We start from the raw sequence: 24,003 nt of genomic DNA, 5'->3' as shown, positions 1-24,003 counted from the left end.
ATTTCAGCTTCGATTGACTTAAAAACCTGACAATAACATTCTTGAAGTGTTTCATTATAACAAAACACAAAAGAAAAAATATGTTTTTTTTTAGAATGTTAGAGCCTACGGGCTCCCTAGAGTAATAAATAATCCCCGATTTTATAGACAAAAAACCTGTTTTGATCCACCTAGTGGTGTAATGATGCCTTTATCATATCAATCATACTATCGTATATAATAATGTAGTATTCTTCACAATAATTTTCTTCGATTCTTAAATGAATAACCGAAATCGGTTTGTTTGACTGTCTACTGATAAAAAATATCAATTGGAAAAGATTTGAGGTCGATTTAGAAAATTGTTTAAGATTTTTCCTCATTTTCAGAGATGGTATCCAATTTTAACCCACTTTACTCTATATTTCCGGATCCGGATGTCGGATCCGCATGAAATTCAGGAATTACGCATGGTACCACAGGACCTTTCATTTGAACCCAAGTTTGTGAAAATCGGTCGCGCCATCTATGAGAAAAGTTAGAAAACATATTTTTTTTTTTTTGCACATTTTACCACATAACTCCCGAACCGGAAGTCGGATCCAAATAATATTCAGGAATTTTCTATGGGACCTCAAGACCTTTCATTTGAATCTAAGTTTGTGAAAATTGGTTCAGCCATCTCTGAGAAAAAAATTATGCACTTATTTTCACATTTTTTTGCACATTTTACCCCATAATTCCGGATCCGGAAGTCGGATTCGCATGAAATTCAGGAATTACGCATGGGACCACAGGACCTTTCATTTGAATCTAAGTTTGTGAAAATCGGTCTCGCCATCTATGAGAAAAATTAGAACACATATTTTCTTTTTTTTGCACATTTTACCCCATAAATCACGAACCGGAAGTCGGATCCAAATAATATTCAGGAATTTTTTATTGGAACACAAGACCTTTCATTTGATCCTAAGTTTGTGAAAATCACTTATTTTCACAATTTTTTGCACATTTTACCCCATAATTCCAGAACCGGAAGTCGGATCCAAATAATATTCAGGAACTTTGTATGGGACCACAAGACCTTTCATTTGAATCTAAGTTTGTGAAAATCGGTTCAGCCATCTCCGAGAAAAGTTAGTGCAAAAAAACGTTACATACACACATACGCACATACACACACACACGAACACACACATACACACACACAGACATTTTGCGTACTCGACAAACTGAGTCGAACTGAATCTAATTTCCATGGATTGGAAATTTGTCTTAAGATTTTTATGTCATTAGTAGTGAGTTCATGATCTTCAAAAAAGGCATGTTCTGCTACTTTTGACTTGAAGTGATGTGGTAGTCCCTTTTCCAATTCTTTGGATGCTTTCGCTATTTCTGAGATATGTTCCTTGAAACGAATGTCCAGTGTTCTCTTTGTTTGTCCGATGTATATTTTATCGCAATGAGGACATGAGGATTTGGCCTTTTCCTAGGTCATACATATTTTAGAAAATAATGAAAACTGTTCTAAAAACCTCTAGGAACTTTATCTGAAACACTTCAATCGAAGTTAAGTAAAAAATTTGAAAATATTTGGTACAAGTACAATCTATGATTCACGTACAAGTTCACTGAAAAAATTATAAACGGAATAGTGGCATTGCGAACCTAACACATTGTACTTGGTGCCAGAGTATCGTTGATGGGTTTAAAATTTGTTATACCATAATATCGTAATCAGTTCGCTTTCACATCTCATCCAAATCAGTCGATAAAACAAAACCGCTTACGTTCGGGACGGAAGAAACCAAGTGCAGTATTGTGTAGTGAACAATAAAACGATCTCGAAATGAGTGAACCAAACGAACAAAAGCTACCGCCGACACGAAGGAATACAATTATTGTTGACTTCAGGCAGTGCAAAATTCGACCTTCGATACGAAGGTTAGCTTAAAGAGCAAATCCATCTTGACAATAAACGTGTTCATTTACATCAATACTATAAGACGAATAATGTTGTTTACATCCAGTTTTATAAAGAGTTTGATGCAATTCAATTCGCAAAAGACAATAACAATGTGCACTAGGTGCTGCTCGAAACCATTAAGTACAAAATTCCAGTATATATCTTCCCTCAAGCGTCATCGATCGTTATATTCGCAAAACTATGTCCCAATACGGAGAGATTCTCTCTATCGAAAAAGAAAAGTGGAAGAACTTTTTCCCCGGTATTCTAAATGGTATATGTTTGTTACGCATGCGCTTGAAGAGGGCTATACCTTCTTATGTGACTTTCGGTCAGCATACAAGAATTCCGTGCAAATCAGTTGTTACTTATGACAATCAGATGGCCACATGTCAATATTGCCAAAAAGCTGTTCACTACGGTAAGCCGTGGGATAAACCGGACAAGGAGACAACTAATCCAAAGGACAGCGGTGCTTCCTTCACACCAACCCGAAGCAACCCCAGTACACCTGTGACAGCCACCAACAACAATGAAGCATCCCCTTCAACGAATCCATCATCATCCCCTATAGAACAAAGTACACCAGCTGCAGTTAACAACTTACCCTCCAACCAACCAGCAACTGCAACCCATGCACAACAAGGCGCATCTACAGCAACTCTCAACGAGCCCAAGACTACTATCAACAAGGAAAACGAAAAGAAATGATGATGAGATAAACCCCGGACAAAGTGACCCTCGATCCTCGTTAGATGAAAATGGAAGCTCATCTCCCCCTAGAAAAAGGGGGTAAGTAACGAAAATGTAAGCCAATCGGCCACGTAAAAGTTGTACGCGAAAAGGCCTGAATAAACATTTTTAATAAAAAAAAATAATCATTTTAAAATTTATCAATGATCATTTGTATACTGACACAAATATGATGATAAAGATGATAATCACGTATTTACGCTTGTCAGCAAATAAATTTCTTGGAATGCTATTTACAAAAAAAAACTCACAGATATCGATTTGAATTTTTCGTCACAGAGGATCTTAGTCCTAAGCTTATCTCTTGGAATAACTGTCAAAGTAAATCGAATGCACGACTACTTCATAATTAACTTTCTGCTGTTCACTATTCAGTTTAGTTTCCAAATATCTCTACTGATTTTTTCTCTAAGAAATCATTCTACAATCGTTCTAGTTCTAACAGATCCTAGTAAGATTTATAGTAAACTGATTACTCGTGCAAACTTTGATTCGGATCATCTCCCAATTCAGAATTCAAATAAAACGATAATTAATCTAACCATTTGTATATTCAACCAGCATAGAGCCAATTGTTTTGGATATAGAACGAACATTAGAATGGAAAAATTTAAAATCGTGAAATTGTTTTGGTAAATTCTACTGACATCGATAAAGCAATAGAACATTGATTTCATAACATCATTGAAGCTACAATTCTATCAGTTCTAAAAGCTCAAAATAAATTTAGTTCTTCAATCTTCTAATTAATGATTAATTATGAAAACGCTAATATTGAATTTCGTCATATTCTTATCTAAAATCTTCCCACGGAACGTTAAAACTTAAACGTGTTAGGTTAAGATCTTCAACAAGTGTTTTGTATTAGCTCACTTCCATTGAAACCGATGAGAACACAGCCAAAGCATCCAGTAATCGAACAATTAGTTTACTCTTTTCTAGTGGTCAATTTTTTGAAAAAAAAATCTTGATAAGAATATTTTATATCAGTGGGAATTCAATATTTATTGGACCAGTTTGAGTTTCGTTCTGAGCATTCAACTACCTTTGAACAACGTGTCAGAGTAACCATGGCATGGTTGTTAAGTATTTTCTCCTACTTCCTGAATTTCTGGGCACACTTACAACGTGAATAGATTCATGTTTTGTTGTTCGTAGAAATATCATTACCACAGCAATGAACACTTCTGGTATCTTTCGTTTTATTGATTGCATCGCCTTCGGCACTTGTATGGTGTTCTCATGTAAGAAAAAGTACTGTGTTGCGATGTAAGAAGGAAACTTACCAACTCAACTAACTCTACAGCGCAGCAACTCATCGGAGCGTGTTTCTATTTTCCAGCCAGAATGAGAACCCTACGTTCAGCGAAGCTTTTTCCGCCGTTAGCCTTTTCCGACGGAACATGGCTGCCTTGAAATTCTGTATCATTCGTCCCGAGAATCGAGCCTGGCACACCATTTGCACCCAGTTCCGTTTCGGAAAATAAAACTATCACTTGCAACAACACGTAAACTGTGACACGAACTTGCTTATTGTTTCGAATGAGCAAACTTTCGGCACTACGTAACACGCGCTGGGTATTCACTGGGTGGGTTGGCGACCGTGCCCGTAAAATCGGGACCAACACCCGTTGCGTTGTTTCACCAGAGGCCAACCAGCCGCCACCCGTATCCGAAAACGAAAAGTTTTCTTTATTGTTGGTGCAACAATAATTGTCTCCGAAAATAAGAGGAAAAGCAGACCGAAAACGGTAACGAAGACGACGACGACGGATTGTTTATTCTCGCCCAGTTCGCATTCGTAGGTATAGTTTTCGAATGGAAAACTTCGCTTAGTAGGAAGAATGTGACAGTTTTTCTTCTGGTAAGGATGCCTGCCCGTGAACGATGGTGGGTTAGTTGGTTTCGATTTCGGTGCGACTACGAGAACTAGAATACATACACATACACTAGAACAACAGCCGATGTTGAATCGGGAGAAAAGTTATCCCCCTCCCCCCTTCCTAGCCTGACCGAAACGTCTTTAGTAACATCACTAGGGAAAGATACACTGCTCGAGATACTTGCGGAAGTACGCTGCTTTGGAGCAGGATTCGAGATTTGTAATTGAATTGGTTGTGTTAAGACTGTAATTGAATTTACCAGTTGAAACTCAGAACATGAAAAATGTCTTTCCGGTTTAATAGAAAATTAAGGTGAAGGGAGGGTTAATTTCCATTTATAAGCCCTGTAGGTGGTGTTTGTGTCATTGACGATTTTTTTTCATTCAATTTGTCAGAGCTATGTCTATATTCACGTTTTATTAAATAATCATATTTATGCGGATATGAAACTGCACAACAGCGTATCATTCGGAGTTTCAATAGTACTATGCGATTTTTTCTAAAAGGTACTACGATTGAATAATTTAATTTAATCGATGCACAACAAAAGATTTCCATCCTTTCCAGGTTAGTAGAAAACTTCAACTGGTTTTTCTCGTAAGAAAAATTAAATGGGCCTGCATCTATTCAACAGTTGTGGCTGCACCGATCGGCTTCGTGTTCCGTATGAATCAAACTAGTGGCAATTATTTTCTTCGATATTCAACAGCAGAAGCTTCTCAACTTTTTGTTCTTTCAAGGTTTGTTGTTTTTCAATTTTTTTTTTATCCCTTAAAACTCTTTGAAATTTTATCTGTTTAAAAATTCGTATTTGCAACAGAATAATCAATTAAGAGATTCTGTTTCTTTTATGCTCTGATTAGTTCCGCCTTAATGCCTGTAAACGTCTAATGACGTGAATATATAAAGTCACCCTTTCTCGTAGCTAATGCAGGTATCAGTTTTATTCGCACCATGTGCAGTTTTGCAGCCGATCATTCCCATTGCTTAGCATTCGCCTGACACTTGCGAACATTCTGTTCAAAAGGTTTGATTTGTAATGGTCTGCACCAAACAGGTGGCAATTTTTTTTCGACATCCAGCAGCCGAAATTTCACGTTCGAGAAAACATCAAATCAAAATATCAAAAAAAATTTACGATATTTGTTCCCGTTTGAAAGTTGAAAAAACTATTCGGTTTATGTTGCTGGTATTACCCACCCGGCTTTCGAATGCACAAGTAAAAGTAATAAGTAGTGAAGTGACGCATACCTTATGATAAAAAAAGAACCGGAATTTTCATTTTAAAATTTCCGCGCTTGTCCAATCGGTAAACTTTTATTCTCTCAACGTTGGCAACACTTTTATACACATTCTGTCAAATTTTGACGCATATCGTACGATTAGTTTTTGTTTGGCGTCTATACAAAGAAGTTGAAAAATTTTCGTGTGGCGATTTTTATAATGGATGAAAATTTAGAACAACGTGCGTGCATCAAATTTTGTGTTGCAAATGGATTTAAGTGTTCCGAAACGTTGAAAATGTTAGAAAAGGCCTTTGGTGAATCGTGTCTAGGAAAAACACAGGCATACGAGTGGTATAAACGCTTCAAAGGTGGTCGTACAAGCTTGGATCATGATGAGATCCCTGGCCGCCCAACAACATGTGTTACTGAAGAAAACATTGAATCGGCGAAGCAAATCGTATTGCAAAATCGTTCTGTACCGATTAGAGAGATTGCTGTGTTGTTGGGCATCTCTTATGGATCAGCCGAACACATTTTTAATGATGTTTTGGGTTTGAAACGCGTCGCTTCTCGGCTGGTGCCAAAAAAGCTGAATTTCACGATAATGCGCCGGCTCACACAGCGTTGGTTGTGTCGCAGTTTTTGGCTAAAAACTCAACCAATATCATCAACCAAGCACCGTACTCTCAAGATATGGCCCCGTGTGACTTTTTCCTCTTCCCCAGACTCAAATAGCCATTGCGGGGAACGCGTTTTGAGAGCATAGAGACCATAAAAGAGAATTCGCTGCGTGAACTAAAGGCCATACCTTCGGCGGCCTATAAAACTTGTATGGAAAATTGGATCAAGCGTTGGCATGCATGTATTGCCGCAGGAGGAGAGTACTTTGAAGGCGATAATAAAGAAATTTATTACAAATTGAAATTTTGTTACCTTTTTTTATATATATAAAAAAATAGGTATAGAATTCGCTCAAACTTTCGAAAATTTTTCCGAGGCCCGGAGGGCCGAATGACATATACCAATCGATTCAGCTCGACGAACTGAGCAAATGTCTGTGTGTGTGTGTGTATGTGTGTGTGTCTGTATGTGTGTTGTCAACTAAGAGGTCGAGATCTCAGAGATGGCTGGACCGATTTTGATCAAACTAGTCGCAAATGAAAGGTCTCCCCGTCACCCAAAACGCTATTGAATGGTTTTGAGATCGGATGTTTACTTTTTGAGTTATTCGAAGTTTTATGTCAAAATTTTCAGTTTTTTGACAGTATCTGTCACAATTGACCTTGAAAACAGAATATGTTTTCAGACTTAGATTCCGCACGATAATACCTATTCAACAAGCCATTGATTGTTGAAATCCGTCCATTTTTAACGGAGATATCAAAATTTTTGCTGCAACGGAAAACACGATTTTTTATTCTGTTACATACAATTGTTTCTAAGTACCAAAAAGACTGTGTACAGCATCCTTTTTCATGACAATTTGCCTTGGACCGATTTTAGCACGGCTCGTTTTTGGCAACATAATCGTTCGAATATGACATATATAAACCAGATGATAGCAGATTTTTTTTAATTATATTGTTTTAAACTACTTACAGCAATAAATGCTGGAAGAACATAACATCCATATACCATTCGAATCAGTTCGTCGAGATCAGCAAATGCGTGTGTGACAAATAATTTCACTCAATTTTCACTGAAAATTTCTTTTCTACAAATTCAGATTCATACGAAAATTCGTATGCTCCCAAACAAAGTTCCTGAATTATGTTTGGTTCCGACCTCTGGTTCCGGAACTACAGGATGATATATGAAACGAAATCAAAATTGTGTAACTCATTCTTCTCGTAGATGGCTGAACCGATCTAAGATTCAAATGAAATCTAAAAATCATCTAAGATGCAAATAAAAAGTTTCAAGATTCTTTAAAACATCTTGCTCTTCAGTCAGATCCAACTTCCGGTTTCGGGGATACAGGGTGATTAGTATAAAAATGTCTATTCCACATAAATTAATCATGTTTATCGGGTTAGCAGATTTGGATAGTCGATAAAAAAAAATAACTTTTTTCAGTTTTAGTGGTATTCAGTTGTCGATTCAGAAGGCACCTAAAAATTTAATTCGTGCTATGATTTCTCAAAGATGTCTTCACTGATTTTCAAATATTTTGAAACAAATGTAAACTATACAGCTATTCAGGTGAATTTATCTGACTTCGGCCATACCGATTTTAGAATTCCGGTTCCAGTATAAAATCGTTTCTCAAAGCTCAATCGTTTTCTCAAAAAAGCCTAATCAAATTTCAGAAACAAAAATTCAAATTGAATTAAACTTATATACAAAATTAATTAGTTTTATACATACATGCAAATATTAATGAATTTTATCCAATTAAGCTTCAAAGTTATACTCAAAACTGTAATTTATTCGTCATATGGCCATACGAATCGGTTTGGGTTATGCTGGTTCCTGAATACCGGCTCTGGAAGTACCTTAAATTACCGTAAACTCTAAAGTGGAACTTACATATCATGGCATGTTTAATCGATTATCACACTTCTAGATTTAAATTCGATTGTATTTGCAGTTTCGACATTACAGAGTAATGAGTGATTACAATCTCAAATTGTCGCTTAAAACGACGGTCATTAAAATAATGTAATGAAAACTTAAACACCGAAGAATATTCATGCAAAAAACACATGCGGATTGATAAAAAAAGATATCATCTCACTGCTAGGTGGATTAATCACGTTTCTTAATAAAATTCCGGTTCATTTTTGATCATAAGGTAAGGTGATAGCACCCATTCTAAGCCGTTCTATTGACCAAATGTCATCATAAACTCACGGGGAGGCATGAAATAGATACTTGTGAGCACTTAGTTATATCATCTTTTGACGAACCCGGGTCCGTTAATAAATCACATGAGTACTTTTTACCTCCGTCGTCCCTCTCGCAATGCAATACAATTTTGCTCACGCATTACTATTATTCGACTTTCCCGCACGACAAGTTGCGTGGAACTGTTGAAAATTTTCAAGGCAACATAATAGCTCTCTCGACGTTCCATGCATTTCTAAAACATTTGACATCAGAAAAAAATTTCGATTTCGGAACTTCCGATTTGCCTAGTTTGATTTCTTGATACTTAAAAAAAACTTTTTTTCTTGAGGACACCAGATTTCGACGTTTCGTGAATAAAAATATATATAAGATATCTCGAGACATTTGATATTTTTTTCTTTAGCTTGAGATTTTTCAAAGCTAATTTTCAAAGTTTTACTGCTTTATAGCGAATTTTTGAAGCTTCTCTATTTTTATGCGAATTTTTATTGTTAGGCGGATAATTTACAAAATTGTGCGGTTTTTCGCGTTTCTCATATAGAAAGGCTATTAAATCACTGTAAAAACCGATTTTTGAATCCAAGCCCGGAGGACCGAGTATCATATTCCATTCGACTCAGTTAATGGAGTACAAAAATGCCTGTGTGTCTGTGTGTGTATGTAACACAAATGTGCACTCGATTTTCTCGAATTGGCTGGATCGGTTTTCACAAACTTAGATTCAAATGACAGGTGTCTTGTTCACATAGGTTTTTATTGAGTTTTACCCGGATCGAACTTCCGGTTCGGGAGTAACGGAGTTAAATTTGCAAAAAATGCAGAAAAAGTGCACTAGATTTTCTTAGAGACCTCTCAACCGATTTTCTTCAACTTAAATTCAAATCAACGGTCATATAGTCCCATAAGTTCCTTTTGAATTTTATCTGGAACAAAATGAACTAAAAAAGTGCACTCGATTTTCTCAGAGACCGCTCATCCAATTTTCACTAGCTTTGGTTCAAATGTGTTACGACTTCATATTACTCCACCTAGCTTCCTCCATATACGACTTCCGGTTCCGGAATTACAGTCTGATAAGTAAAAAAATCTTTTTTTCAGGAACGTGTTTTTATACATGACACGGAAAAAAATCAATCCAAATACATTCAAATAGCGCCATAATTCTTCAATTAGAAAAGTCTGGTTAATTGCTGATAAAATTCGTTGATTTTGGGTATCCCGGATCATCGTTACTTGTTCCGGAAGTACCGGGAATGTGTTTGTGTGTTCCAAACCGGAAATAATTTCAATTTCTCATAAACGGACAGGCCGATCTCCGCTAACTCAGATTTGCTTGAGTAAAGAGAACTCGTAAACTTAAGTAAAAATGGTTATTTGCACCTAGCATAAATTTAGGGGTAAAAGCAAACTTTTTCCCTTTCAAATTACCAAAGAGAACTCAGATTTAAATGAAAAGTATTACATTTTCATAAGTTGTTGTAGAATTTCATTCAGATCTGGCTTCCGTTTCCGGAAATAGAGAGTAGCGTGTATGAAATTGCAACCTGTCATATGGAACGATAATTCAGAAAACGTTAATTATCTTTTCAATTTGGCTCAAAATGATTTCTATTTATAGTTTGTGCTAGTTGCTGGTCAAACGAACCGATTGAAACTATACCAGTTGCCAGCTCCCGGTTCCATAAGTAACAGGAGTAGTAGTCGAAAACTCAAAAACGGATTTTCACTAACTTAGGCTACAATAAAAGGATCAAAGTCATCTATAAAAATATACTGCTTTTGACCTTTGTACGGATCCAACTTACGTTTTCGTAACAACTGGGTGAGATGTGTTTAAAAGTGTAAACCGGCATTTAAAGCGAAAATGCAAAAAAAAAAAAACGAATCATTCCTAGCAACTTGGATCAAAACTGTTAAAACTTGAAAAGGTTATGCTAATGTATGCCCAAACAACCTTTTTTGTTTTTATTCAATATTCATAGAACATTTTTTTGAAGAATCCTGTAGTAATATTGTTTAAAACATGTGTTATATGAGAAAGGTGTCATAACACCACTAGGTGGATTGAAAGGAAGGTTTTTTTTTCTATTTTACAAAACAAATCTTCCTACTGGTTCTCTCGCTGGTGTCTGAAGAACGCAATGCAATAACATTACAATAGTACTTACAGCAGCTGAATAAAAATGCTGTCTTTAAATACTTGCGTTATTACATGTTTCAGGAAATAAGGTTGGGCTCACGAGACCGAAAGTACAACAAATAGAATTTTTATATTTTGCTATTATGCAGTGGATTTTTTTAAATAACTTTTTTTCCTGTTAAACATGGTCAAGTAAAGAACTTCTGGATGTTAACCATGGCATGGAAACAGTTGTCTTACATATCCAACGAAAATAACCGTTCTGTAGCAATTGTGAAACATGTCGGCTTTAACAAGCTTTAATTGCTACTAGGGTTATGTGTTTAAATGGCGCATGTTGCCTTTCCTTAATCAGCACAACTGTTTCTTTCATTTTTGGTGGAATTTTGCCTCTTGCCATTACATAAATAAAACAATGTTATGTGGTATGACGGCTCTACGTATTAACAAGACTAAAACAAATCACTTCCTAATCAACCTAGTGGTGTGATAATATCTTTCTCTTGTCATTTAAATTTCCTCACTTAGACTGTTTTAAATGGATTATTTCGAATAACTCACAAAAGCGGGCTGCAACGCCGGGGTTTCATATTTGTTAACCCTCCCGGAAGCAGATGTATCAGCAGTAGTACCCGTAATAAAAATTGATTGGATAAGAATATATAAGTGGTTCATTGGTTACGTCAATTATTAAATTATGTTTGCGGAACTGGAAATGTCAGCCATTTCATCTTCGAGCTTGATCAGAGGCTCTCAACGATGAATAAATTCCTTTAACTGAATTTCGAATTGCTGCCGCATCCACAATATTCGCCAGTTTTGACCCTCATCGTCTATTTTATGTTTTCAAAAGCCTACTGTAGCCGTGAATATTCGGTTTTGCATGCTCGGGCTTTCCCCATGATTTTCTGCGTTTAGGATTATCGTATCGAACCCACTTTTCATCACCGGATTTGATGTAAAAACCTCTTACGAATTTGTCTTTGAAGTAGTTGCTCACATACAAATAGACGGCGCTCGATGTCCCTCGGTTTCAACTCGTACGGCACCCAGTTTTATTCTTTCTGAATCATGCTTGGGGCCTTGAGACATTTTGAAATGGCTTGCTGACTCACTCCCAACGATTCGGCAAGCTTTTCTTGGGTTTGGCACGAACCTTCATCAAGCAATGCTTCTAATTGTTCATCTTTGAAGGTTTTTTTTTCCACCACCATGTTTGTCTTCGACATCGAAATCACCATTTTTAAACCGTTGAAACCACTCCTGACATGTTCTTTTACTCAGAGCAGCATCACCGTAAGTTTCTGAGAGCATTCGATGCGTTTCAGCTGCTTTTTTCGAATTGTAACAGACAAGTAAAACTTCCCGCAAATGGCGAGAATTGGGCACATAAACAGACATTTTCGAGCGTGAATAATAGGAAAACAAGAACAACTGTCACTGAAACGACGATGACAATTCGTTAGGCACTGTACACACTCACTTTAAAGGCATTATCATCTATGTATTTTGACCACCCTCAGCCGGTATAGCCACCTATCGGAAAACGGCGGAAGCAAAGTTGTACACCTGATATATCATATCTGTTTTGCCTTTCTCAAAAAGAAGGGCTATGTAATCACTGTGAAAACTGAGTGTCATATATGCTATTTCGACTCAGTTCGTCGAAATCACCAAATTTCTGTGTGTGTGTATGACTCAGATTCAAACGAAAGGTCTTATGGTCCCACAGACTGCAATTGAATTTTAATTTTAACTTATCTTTATTTTATTTATCTATGAGAAAATGTCCACTAAATTTTCTTGGAAATATCTTAACCAATTTTTACAAACGAAGATGCAAATGAAAGGTCTTGAAACTCTTTAAAAATTTCTCTAAAAAGTTGATCCTGAAGCGACATCCGGGTCCGGTATTACAGCGCGAAAATTTTTCATTAGTATTTTTTACGAGGTGACAATTTTTATAAAAATTACTAGTAAACTCATCTAGTTAGCAGACCTTGTTAGTTAGTGGATATATGAATCTAATTTGGGACTACTAGTTCCCGGTTTCCGCTTCTGAACGCACCAGTAATAATGAAGAAAAACTTCAAACACGGAACTCACTTCGATTTCTCAGTAACGGTTGAACCGATTTTCAAAAATTATGATTACAATTAAAGCTCTCATTGTTTTAAAAGATACTGTACAGTTTTATCCAAATCCGACTTTCGGTTCCGAAATTATAGAGCAATGAGTGTCAAAACTTTCAAACCGTCATACAAAAAAAAAAGCAAAACCGGTACGTATCGATGCGTGCTGGTACGGAAGAAGAAAACACCACCGGCTAGAACACAGCGTACTTTGTTCAATTTTGTATAGCGTTAAGGGTTGCCACATTTCAGTCTATATTAACTTGACATAACTGTTTACAAATTGAAAAGGTTATGGTAGTTTATACCCAAAGAAAGTCTTCGATTCTATTCAAGTTTGAAAAAGAAAACTCTTGAAAGACTCTACTAGCGATGTTTTTGAAAATTTACGTAATATAAGAAAAGCATCATTACACCACTAGGTGGATTAGGAAAGGTTTTCAATTATAATAATTCCATTATTTTGACACGTCGTCATGAAATCTCATTTAAACTAACTACCCAAGAGGCAACGAGATACCATAAGTGTTTTCACCGGGTAAACGATAGGAGAGAAATTGTTTCTTCGAAGATTAGTTCAAATAATTAACTTCACGGGGTGGAGAATATTGGTTCGTTCGTATTTTTTTTCGTTGAATTTCGATATGCAGTGAAACTAAGAGTGATGGAGTCGGCTTCACGTTTTAACACCAAATGATAAAAAATACTATTGGCTAGGTTCTTTGGATTCAGATAAATTTCTTCTACCTATATAAAATGAATTATGGGACTATGTTGATTTTTGTTGGGTCTAAAACATTTCTAAACGGTTTAATGTTAAAAATTCAGAGCTAGTGTAATATTATACTTTACTCTAAAACGCAATTACTCGAATCAAGCAACCATAGCAATGTTTCAATCGACTAAATTTAGTCCATCGTATGGCAACTATTTACTTTGGGTTCTAAGTTAATCTTCAGTGAAACGATTGAATTCTAGTCCAAACACACATTGACTAACATGCACAGTCATCAAACAAACCTTCCCCGGGTATGTTTCTGATCCCTGTATCAGCAGATGATTATGTAACCCCAATTGCCTATTAAACAGTCACTGATTTCCGAGTCTTTGTCAGCCACTCATTCACACCCATTAGTCCTTTTGTCAACAGATAATATTTACGCTTTTCTGTTTTCTTTTCATTCACTCTCTCTCTCTCTCTTTTTATCCTCCGCAATAGGCAAAACTGGAAACCAAAGCATTAAAAGCCAAACGACCTGGCTTCACGGATGAGCGGTACCACGAAACGTCCTATTACATCGAAAATGGTAAGTGATTTTCGACCCGCATATATTGTGTTAAGCTTTTCTCTCCCTGCCTCCTCAAGGGCCACTTCCGTGCGGGTCAGAAAACGGAGCGGTCCGATCTTCAAACTTTCGCATATTTTTGTTTTTGTATTCCTAAAGGAGATGACTAATCCTGTGCTGAGTCCTTTAATTGCCTTTTTACGGATCATCGAATTTATCCGGATACTAATTGACGATTATTTTCGGCAGGCTTGCGGAAAGTGTACCCCTACTATTTCACCTTTACGACGTTCACCAAGGGCCGCTGGGTGGGCGAAAAGATACTGGATGTGTTCGCCCGGGAGTTCCGGGCCCACCCGGCAGAGGAGTACGAACGGTGCATCAAGGCCGGGACGCTGACTGTGAACTACGAAAAAGTGCCAACAGACTATAGGTTAAAGCATAACGATCTCCTGGCCAACATCGTGCACAGGTAATTGACACGGATCGCTTCGTTCCGATTCTACTTGACCGTTTTGATTCAAATTTGTTACCGTAGTTTGTAGAAAATGATTTTAATTTTCCTGTGAACTGAAAAAAACCATACCAAAACGAAAGCAGTCGCGACTAAGCATTAGAGGTGTACAAAAATTAGGACTGATTCAGCCGCAAACTGTACAAAAGTAGTGCCTTGTAAGACTAAAATCGGTCGAAACTGAAAAACGTTGAAAACCAAATAAAAAAAAAATGTTTGAGTCAAAAGTCAGCCAGGACACACACTCTCAATCTGTACATAGCTCTCTGCCTTCACCACCCGAACGACCACAGACGACTCTTCCCCCACAGACATAGATTTTCCCTGTCTTACTCCCATCATTACATCTTCCGGACTCTCCCTCTCTCCCATCCTGTCCAGCAGTGTGATCCACGGGTACCACGTTACGGTTGTGCGTTACACGGCCAAGCTTGCGCAATTGTTGTCCATCGAAGTTAATAACCTATGTAGGAAATGTATGTTTAAGGAGGTAAACTACTCTACTAGTGATTCAATGTGGACTTCCAATTCCTCTACATCAGTTCGTACACTATTGCTATTTACGTTACTAGAGTTAGAACTGACACTGATGAGGGTTAAAAGTAACTACTGAAATACGTATCGTTGTCTTATAGGTACGTGAATAGTGACAATGCACACATTAACATTTTTTCTATTTTAGATAAGAAATTATTCCCAAAAAACATTGGTTATAAAAAATGTTTACCTGTTTCAAGCAATCTTCCAATCTTTGTATAGTATTTTCCACATTGTTTGTTTGTTTATAGAAAAAATCGGTCTCAAAAGTGGTTTCCCGTCCTTAAAAAAATGAAAATGAAATATTGTAATTCTAAATGTTGCAACTTAGACTAATGTGTACTATAACTTTTTCATTATTCGTGTTATCTATTTTCGCACACCTCGCAACGAGCAAGTATGATAATGTCATAAGAAACAATAGCGATAGAATTGCTTTAGAAAATGGTTTTCATCATGCAATAAATGTCATTTTCAATACTTTATCAGTTCATTGTTTTGTGTGGTAGCCGAGCTAAAACCATTTGAACATCGAACGAGTTGTCTTACTTCAAAAGAAGAAATGATGAAAACCATGGTACTGAATCGCATATCCTTGCTGAACAACCATCAATCAGTGACACGATCCCGAAGATCACCAGCATCCTTTTACTAGTAATAATCATCACATTTGCTTTTACATTCTTTTTTCCACCCACCAACCGATCCTACGATTGTTTCTGTATTTCATTCTCGTTCGTTCCTAACAACTGTCAACGGAAGAAAAGCAATCCAACAGGTTTTCAAAACCAAATCCGAGTGAATGATTTGACAGTAGACCACCAACATTCCTCCCATTGGTTTTGTTTTTCCTTCACTCCTTTACTCTAATCTGCAACCGATCCAAGACAACCACCATCAACCTGGAAGTTGATTAAACCAAAACCAAAACCAAACAAAAAATCCGTTTCGACGGAAATCGCCAAAGTTCATCTACATATATGAGTGTTGTATTTTCCAGACATGAAGTTCCAGTTACTAGTCAACCAATCACAATAGTGCACATGGACGACGATATTGTGGTTGTCAATAAACCAGCATCTATACCCGTAAGTGGCTTAAATGACCGCCATTAGTTTTATGATCTCTTTCTATTTTTTTGTCTATCTTTTTTTCTTTCTTGCTCACTTTTCCTCTGTTTCTTTCTACTACTCCCTTTCTGTCTCAATCTGTCTAAGCTTTTCTGTTTCTAACCTCCAATAAAGCAGTTGAAACCTTTTAGACATTTGGGATATTTTTTCTATTAATAAAAACAATTAAAGTTTAATCTTTCTTACGTGTTTGCTATACCTTTGAATGTTCCTGCCGTTTTTTAACCACTAATTTAGAATGCCGAAAAAATATGAACCTCCCAGTTTTGTTTGATTGTGTTTCTAGAGGTTAGTCACTGTTCGAGAGTTTGCCATCAAAACCAAAAAAATGGTAAACAATATATTTTATTAACTAATGCTGAATGAATATGTTAATTTTCGTAATAATTGTTTAATAATCCGTACGTTCCGGGCAAGAACTACTACTTGTGATGTACCCGAAGATATGATTTTCTTCACGTTTCATCTTCAACTTATCCATGTATTGCTGGTTCAAATTGAATTGTCACTGCCACTTAGCAGTTCATCTTAAATTGCTGAACAGACGCTTGTATTAACACTCAAACGCTCGGGTAGGGATTTTCAACGAATATTTTTTCAAAAAATCATAACTCTTGATACCGTTGATCAGTTTCGATGCGTCCAGTGTAAAAAACCCATATTTTCTTCTAGTCCATGCTGACTCATACGGAACCGCATCGGTCCAAAAACACCGGAGTTATTCCAGATCGCGTTGGGGTATGTCTGTTCTGCCGTTAGAAGTATGTTATGAAGGTGGCAAAAAGTGGTTTATCAAACAGCTCTAAGTGGAAAATACTGAATTTACATCAAAACCTCGAAAATCAGCAGATCAGCTAACAAATACTAAACTGGAATTCCCAAATTAGTTTTGAAAGCCTTCCAACAACTTGAGAAGTCCTGAGATGAAATGCCATGTCAAATTTCAAGCACAATTCTATGGGACCACAATCCGGATTTACCGGAATTGGACATTGCATTTTATGAGTTCTAGTAAGTCCTTCACATTTTATACAATTTCCGTATTAATCCCATACTTATATAAAATTTTATGTATCAAAAACTTCTAAAGGCAGAACAGACATACTCCAACGCGATCTGGAATATCTCCGGTGTTTTTGGACCGCTGCGGTTCCGTATGAGTCAGCATGGAGTAGAAGAAAGTCTGTTTTTCTTGACACTAGACGCATGAAAATTGGTCAACGGTATCAAGAGTCATGATTTTTTGAAAAAATAAATTTGATGAAAATCCCTACCCGAGCGTTTGAGTGTTAAGAATGTTACACCGAAGTGTATCTCGCTTTATAACTCGGACGTAGTGACGGTGAACATTTAGCGGTTCTATGAATTTCAAAAACACTGTGTTCTACCGATTATCGTTTCGAAGAATATCGTTCTATTGTAAATCAATTCATATGTGATTTTGGACCAGTAGACCTTTCATCGAGGTGATTTTTTTACGGTTTCACAGAGATAACGGATCACAAAAATTCTAGAAAAATTGACCAAATGCGGCGTGTACCGCCGGCATTTGTCAACTTTCAAATCCCATCCGACTAAACCTAAACATTACGCTGTCAAAAAGGGGACGGGTATAGCAAATTTTTCTGACCCTAAGAGTTCAATGGCCTTATGGTTGAAACCTCTATAATCGAAAACAAACAAAAAATTACCCTGTCGAAGACTGAAATGCAAACAGAGTCTTGATTGAGGGAAAGATTCAGCAAAAACAAATGGTTCCCGAGCGGCGAAAATTTAAACATTTTTCAGTGTTCAACCAACTCAAATCTGTGTTCCAAATCGTAATAAGGAAAACGGGGAACGAACGCTTTTTCATTCTATTTAATTTGATGCAGATGCAACAAATTAATGTTGGTTCAAATCGCGAGATGACGTTTTGGTCAATTGGTTTCTCATCAAAATTTCACAATTTTCACAAAGTATTCAAATAACTAAGAAAATTTGTGTTCGTATGCATCGTTTCGTGACATAATTTCAAATTAAATTGACTAAAAAATTTGTGTTTTTAGAGTCATTTTGAGAGAATTGTGATTTTAATATCATTTAGAGAGAGTTGAGAACTTTTTCATTGGGGTTGTTTTGAAAAAAGCATAAAATTTTTCATATTTTCACAATAAACAAACCAATTTGGACTGCTGTGAATATTTAAGTATCTGAAATCTTCAAAACACTTGTCGAGAGACTCAAAGTTTATCAACAGGTGAAAAATATATTTCGAAATCACTCCATCAGATGGAATTAGTGTGCTTGCTGTGGTACAAATCAAAATTATGCTCTAGTTGGAAAACTAAAAGATTTAGAGCGATTTTGTATCCTGGAAAGACGTTTGTAATGTTTAGGTCTATTTTATGAAAATCATGTTAGTGAGAAACTGTTTTGGGAAAAAATCAAAATTTCGAAAATCGCGACTGCAATTTTTCAAACAAAAAAGGCGGGTGGGTAATGTCAGAGACATAACTGGATGTCGTGAATATGAAAACAACCGACATGTTCCTTAACACTTCCGAGTATCAATTAGTTGATCAATTGTATGAGTTATGCAAGCATTCCCTTTTTCGCAAAAACAAAGAAGGCTTCACTTGATCTCGATTACTGTGAATTTCACACAGCAAAAAGTGCACAAATCTAATCAAACAGTTCTAGATTTGCACAAAACTGAGGTTTTTTACCTTCGATTTGCGAAGAAGAAATCCTAATAGTTCTTTAGGAAACTTTTAGAGCCATTAGAACGACTGATTTTGTGTGATGCTCCCCACCGTTGTCCTCTTTTCGTTGTTTTTTCACCAATGCAAACAACTGGCAGCTGTGACGTAATCGCTCTTGTCAGAAGCGAAACTAGTTTTGCAAACGACACGCAATACATCTGCTCGCAGTGGCGATAGAATCCAAACTGATCCAATTTTTGTCAAGAGGTTTCTTTTTACGTGATTTCGTTTGTAGCTTTATCACTAATGAGCGGTCCTAACGGCTATAAAAATAGCAGCATATAGAATTTCAATGTCGATTATTTAATTTTGGATTTGCATTTCATTGAAAGAAACTATCAGGATGCTGTACGGGATTCATTCCTGCCTTTCAGAAGAACCAAATTATGGAACTCATTACGATATTAAGCACTGTTCGGAACATTTTTCTCGAATGATTTGTTGTACAGCAACAGCGCCTCATGCATTATCATCTTTGATACTCGTTTATACCAAACATTTCAGGAAAGTTTAATTTTGAATTGTTTTAGATTATGTCATACAACTGAAAATTTTATCATAAAATTGTGATCATATTTCCGATGGCATGTAGCAAAAATTATGTTGATTCGTTAGATACAAAAAGAGATATTCACGATCAAAAACTTATCACTCTTTCAGAGGGTAAATTTTGAAAAGGCGTCCCATAGTGAAGTAGGTCGTATTCACGACAAAAATCATCAATCAGGAAACTCATTGCAGAAAAGTTCAGTACTGATTTTTTACAAACGCGATTCTCACTGATATTGATTTCTCATGGCAAATAATCGGTTGTGAAAAGTTCACCAGCGAACATTCTGCTCGATGATATTTAAGATAGAAGTTCGTACATTGAATACATCTGATATGATTATCGAACAGATACAATTGCGAAATTGAAAATATCCGTTATATCTAAACCCTTTGCGGAATACATGAATCCTGCCAATCTGAAAATGTTCAGTGCTCGTAAGCTGGTTGATAAGTGGATCAATAGTGGTGGTGAAGTAATATCATTAATAAAAGCAGCAAGTACTGTGGTTAATAATAGTTATGATGATAATAAAAACATTGATATAATACAATCACAAAGCATGTTATGCAGCTGATTAAAAAATATCAGCCAATTTAGCTTGAATATTATACGCAGAAGTAGCAGGAGCACAGGCTTCGCTACGTCAATTCGAACGCGGCATTGAAACACTGCGCCTGCTGTGTGTTTGAGACATGCTGACAATGCTGCGCTCCTGTTACTTCTATAAACCAATTTTATCCTAAATAGCGTTTTATTGGGTTTAATCTAAATAGTGCAGTTTAATCAACCACCTGAAATTAAAACAATCTTTTATCGCTATAATCACTATTTGAAAAGTGGCAAAAATATATTGTTGTTCATATTGACCACCCATATTGCATATTGCATCGAAAATATCGCAGTTATTATTCCTCAGTTGCAATTCAGTTGACAAATTTATTCAGTAGAGTTTGTTTTTTTTAATGACGAAAATTTAATAGTTTATTCTTGCACAAATTACTTCGGTACCGAACTGAAGTATGGTGGAAATTCAGCATTGAAATATCATTGGAGATTCCTCTCCCTTTCAATTATTTCTTTAGCGATATTTCTGTGGATGAAAATTCGTCATCAAGTTTCGCTGACACAAAAAAATCATTTGTGAGCTTCGATGTTTAGGGTTTTGTGGATGATTTGAAAATCTCAGAAGTGAACTTTTCAGTAACTGAGTATTTTTTAGAAGGTCCCATGAACTGATTTTTTTGCGAATGGTAAAGAAATGAGCTTTTTCTGATCAGGATTTTTCTCCATCCGGGTGAAAAACTAACCCAACAAATGGCGCTAGTGGGCTCAGAATTTTGCGTTGGAAAATTTGTTCTGTTATATCTTTAAAATTTGATGATATAGAATGTTCCTAAGCTCAAAACTGATCAAATAGTGTAAACAGTAGCTAAAATTTTTCTCATTGGTTACACTAGTATGCAATTCAGAGTTGGAAATTCCTGCAACTTAAGAACATGTTGACTTATTATGATGTTCTCTTCAATGATGTTTCTAAATATTCAGAATCAGTATTTTCTTTACCCGTAATTCAACTTTATGGTATTAGAAGCAATATAATTTCTTCATGTGTTTTTCAATGCGCTGCTTATAAGACAGTTCTCAACTAATTCCAATTAAAATTACCCTTCAGTTTTGATCTATATAGCAGAAGTATCGTGCATGTTTCGCTTTATGTTTTTCTGGGATATTGTTTCTTACGAACGAAATGACAAAGTTGTAGCGGTTACATAGCAATCTATTGGTTGTAAGCCGGGTAATAAGTAATATATAATTAGTACGTGATTCGAACTTTCACTCTATCAAATCCCTTAGATTTCAGATGTCGATAGCTTATTCAACGAAACATTTTTTTATTTTGTCTATACTAAACCAAATTATTGAAAAACTATCCGAATACTATTCGGAATGAAAAGTCCTGGGGCCTCTCACAGAAAATACGTAAATAGTTTCAAACCGTGTATATTTTTGTTGAGAACAAGCCTCTAAATGACCCAATTCGAAATTTCATGACAATCTATCCACTAGTGTTTGAATAACAGCTGATCGTGTCAGACGAGTTGTAGTTTTCATCAAGCTATGGTAAAAGACTCACCAGTGCATTCAAGCATGAAAGAAACGGCGAAATTGAATGATTTACGGTACGGATTGGTTTACCATCCCCCGTATTCTCCAAACCTGGCTCCCAACGACTATTGTCTATTTCCAAACCTGAAAAGGTTTCTCTAAGTAAAGAAATTTTAACCGAATACTGAGGTCATTGCAAAACACCGAAGCCTATTTGGAAGGTCTTGATAAATCTTTTTTTTTTTTTTTCAAAGAGCATCAAAATGTTGGAGGACCGCTGCACAGTGGGGAAAAAACGATCAAAAACGCGACTTTGCTCAATAATTTTATAAAAAGACGAGCAAATATTTTCAAAATTAGTATTTCTTATGCAAATTTTTCTGTAGAATCGATTTATGATCCGCAAAATTCACTATCATGCCCGTTTTGCTCCAATTCCTTTTTTTTCTGACATTACTTCGAAAACTAACTGTGAAACTCAGGAAAAAATTAAATTCCATCAATCGGAAGGTATTCCTGACATGCTCATATGTTAGATAAATGGATTGTTTTTAATATGATTGACTGCAAACAACTGTATTCTGTTTTACCCCCCGTTATCTTCTTCCGTGAATTTACAGAAAAAAAAGTTCTACTGATCGGTGTTTGGACCAATTTTGGTTAAACAAGACAGTTCTATGTTTCGCATATAACCTCAAATAATAATTTACAGATAGTGTTCATGATCGCATGCTTCATGGTACATCGCTTTACCCCAATTTTCCGACAAATATAATTTTATGCTGAATTCAGATTTACAATCCCAAACCAGATCCAATATGACCTACCAATATTGGTTCATATCACGTACAAAACATCTGTAATCCAATCAAACACAATGGGAATGACAGTACTAGCTTGTTTAACCCGTTTTACCCCAATTTTATTCATAAGTCATATTTCTGGTTAAACTTTCTCTCGCATACCGAAAACAAGCTGATGAGGTCGATGAAAATCGATTGATATTACGAAGAAAGACCTGAAAATAGGATTACAAATGAATTCAATGATCGCACGAATCTTGTTATACCGTTTTACCCCAATTTATCCTTCAACGGAGTCTTAAGATTTTGCTCCACATTGAATTCATTTGTAATCCTATTTTCAGGTTTTTCTTTGTAATATCAATCGATTTTCATCAACCGCAATCAGCCTGCTTTCGGTATTCGAGAGAAAGTTTAACCAGAAATACGACTATTGATATAAATTGGGGTAAAACGGGTTAAACAGGTTAGTATTGTCATTACCATTGTGTTTAATTGGATCACAGATGTTTTGCACGTATTATGAACCAATATTGATAGATCGCATTGGATCTGCTTTTGGATTGTAGATCATATTTCAGCTGAATATTATAAATAGAAAAAAAGGGGTAAAATGATGCGACAAGTTTTCTGCTGTCAATAAAACTATATGCAATCGATTTGTTAGACTTTTTTACATCGGAAACACTCTATTCGCTCTTCTGCGAGTTCTTCGGTTTCATGTTATATAGTTAAGCTTGAATACAATGCAGTATAAAAAGGGAACTTGGGGTAAAATGAACATGATAGCGTTGCGTGTGGTCCTTTTGAATACATGGAATCGATTTTACTGACCATTTTACACCAAAAAAGTGCTTTGTGGTCAGCTGTATCATGCCTCCAAAAAAATCGTCGCGTTTTTTTCCATTTTTCCCCAATGTGCGCTGGGTCAATCATTCTAGATGGAGATTATAATTTTTCTTTGTTAGGCCCGGGACTTCTCATTCCATGCAGTAAAGCACTTTTCTAAACAATTCTGATTTCCAGTTACAGAACCTTAAAACTTCCGTCTGGGAGATATCAAAAGATCAATCATCTAGGAGATGATTTTGATTTACAGAAATTTTCAAGCCAGAATTGCACACTAGCACCACCAAGTGAGATAAATAAACTCAAACCAACACATATTTTCGTAGCCTCGGCAGCCTTTTAAAGCTGAGGTTAACGGAATTTGGGACTAGCTGCCGGTTTAATTAAAATGTTTCGTTATTTAATTTCATTCATATGAATGAATTAAGATCTAAAAGAAAAAATGATGGATTGCATGAATAGAAGGCCCCAATTTCCTATACCAGAATAATATCGAATAATTACAGGAATCGATTCATGTTAAATTTGTTATTTTGTTGAATATTGAATTGA

At 36.1% G+C, this 24,003-nt stretch overlaps 1 protein-coding gene across 3 annotated transcripts in view; it reads left to right on the top strand.

The window, feature by feature from the left end:
- The window catches only part of LOC131429889 (pseudouridylate synthase RPUSD2-like), a 610,839-nt gene that overhangs the window by 517,583 nt on the left and 69,253 nt on the right, over positions 1-24,003 (top strand). For 2 of the 3 annotated variants that reach the window (XM_058594333.1, XM_058594331.1), the window contains 3 exons: positions 14,149-14,236; positions 14,465-14,687; positions 16,267-16,354. In XM_058594333.1, the coding sequence (XP_058450316.1) occupies positions 14,149-14,236; positions 14,465-14,687; positions 16,267-16,354 (399 nt within the window). The remainder of the gene's footprint in view (positions 1-14,148; positions 14,237-14,464; positions 14,688-16,266; positions 16,355-24,003) is intronic. The other variant, XM_058594332.1, reaches the window with a different exon arrangement.

The sequence above is a fragment of the Malaya genurostris genome, chromosome 2 (assembly GCF_030247185.1).
Source record: "Malaya genurostris strain Urasoe2022 chromosome 2, Malgen_1.1, whole genome shotgun sequence".
NCBI classification, from domain to species: domain Eukaryota; kingdom Metazoa; phylum Arthropoda; class Insecta; order Diptera; family Culicidae; genus Malaya; species Malaya genurostris.
This window is presented reverse-complemented; position numbering and strand designations above follow the sequence as displayed.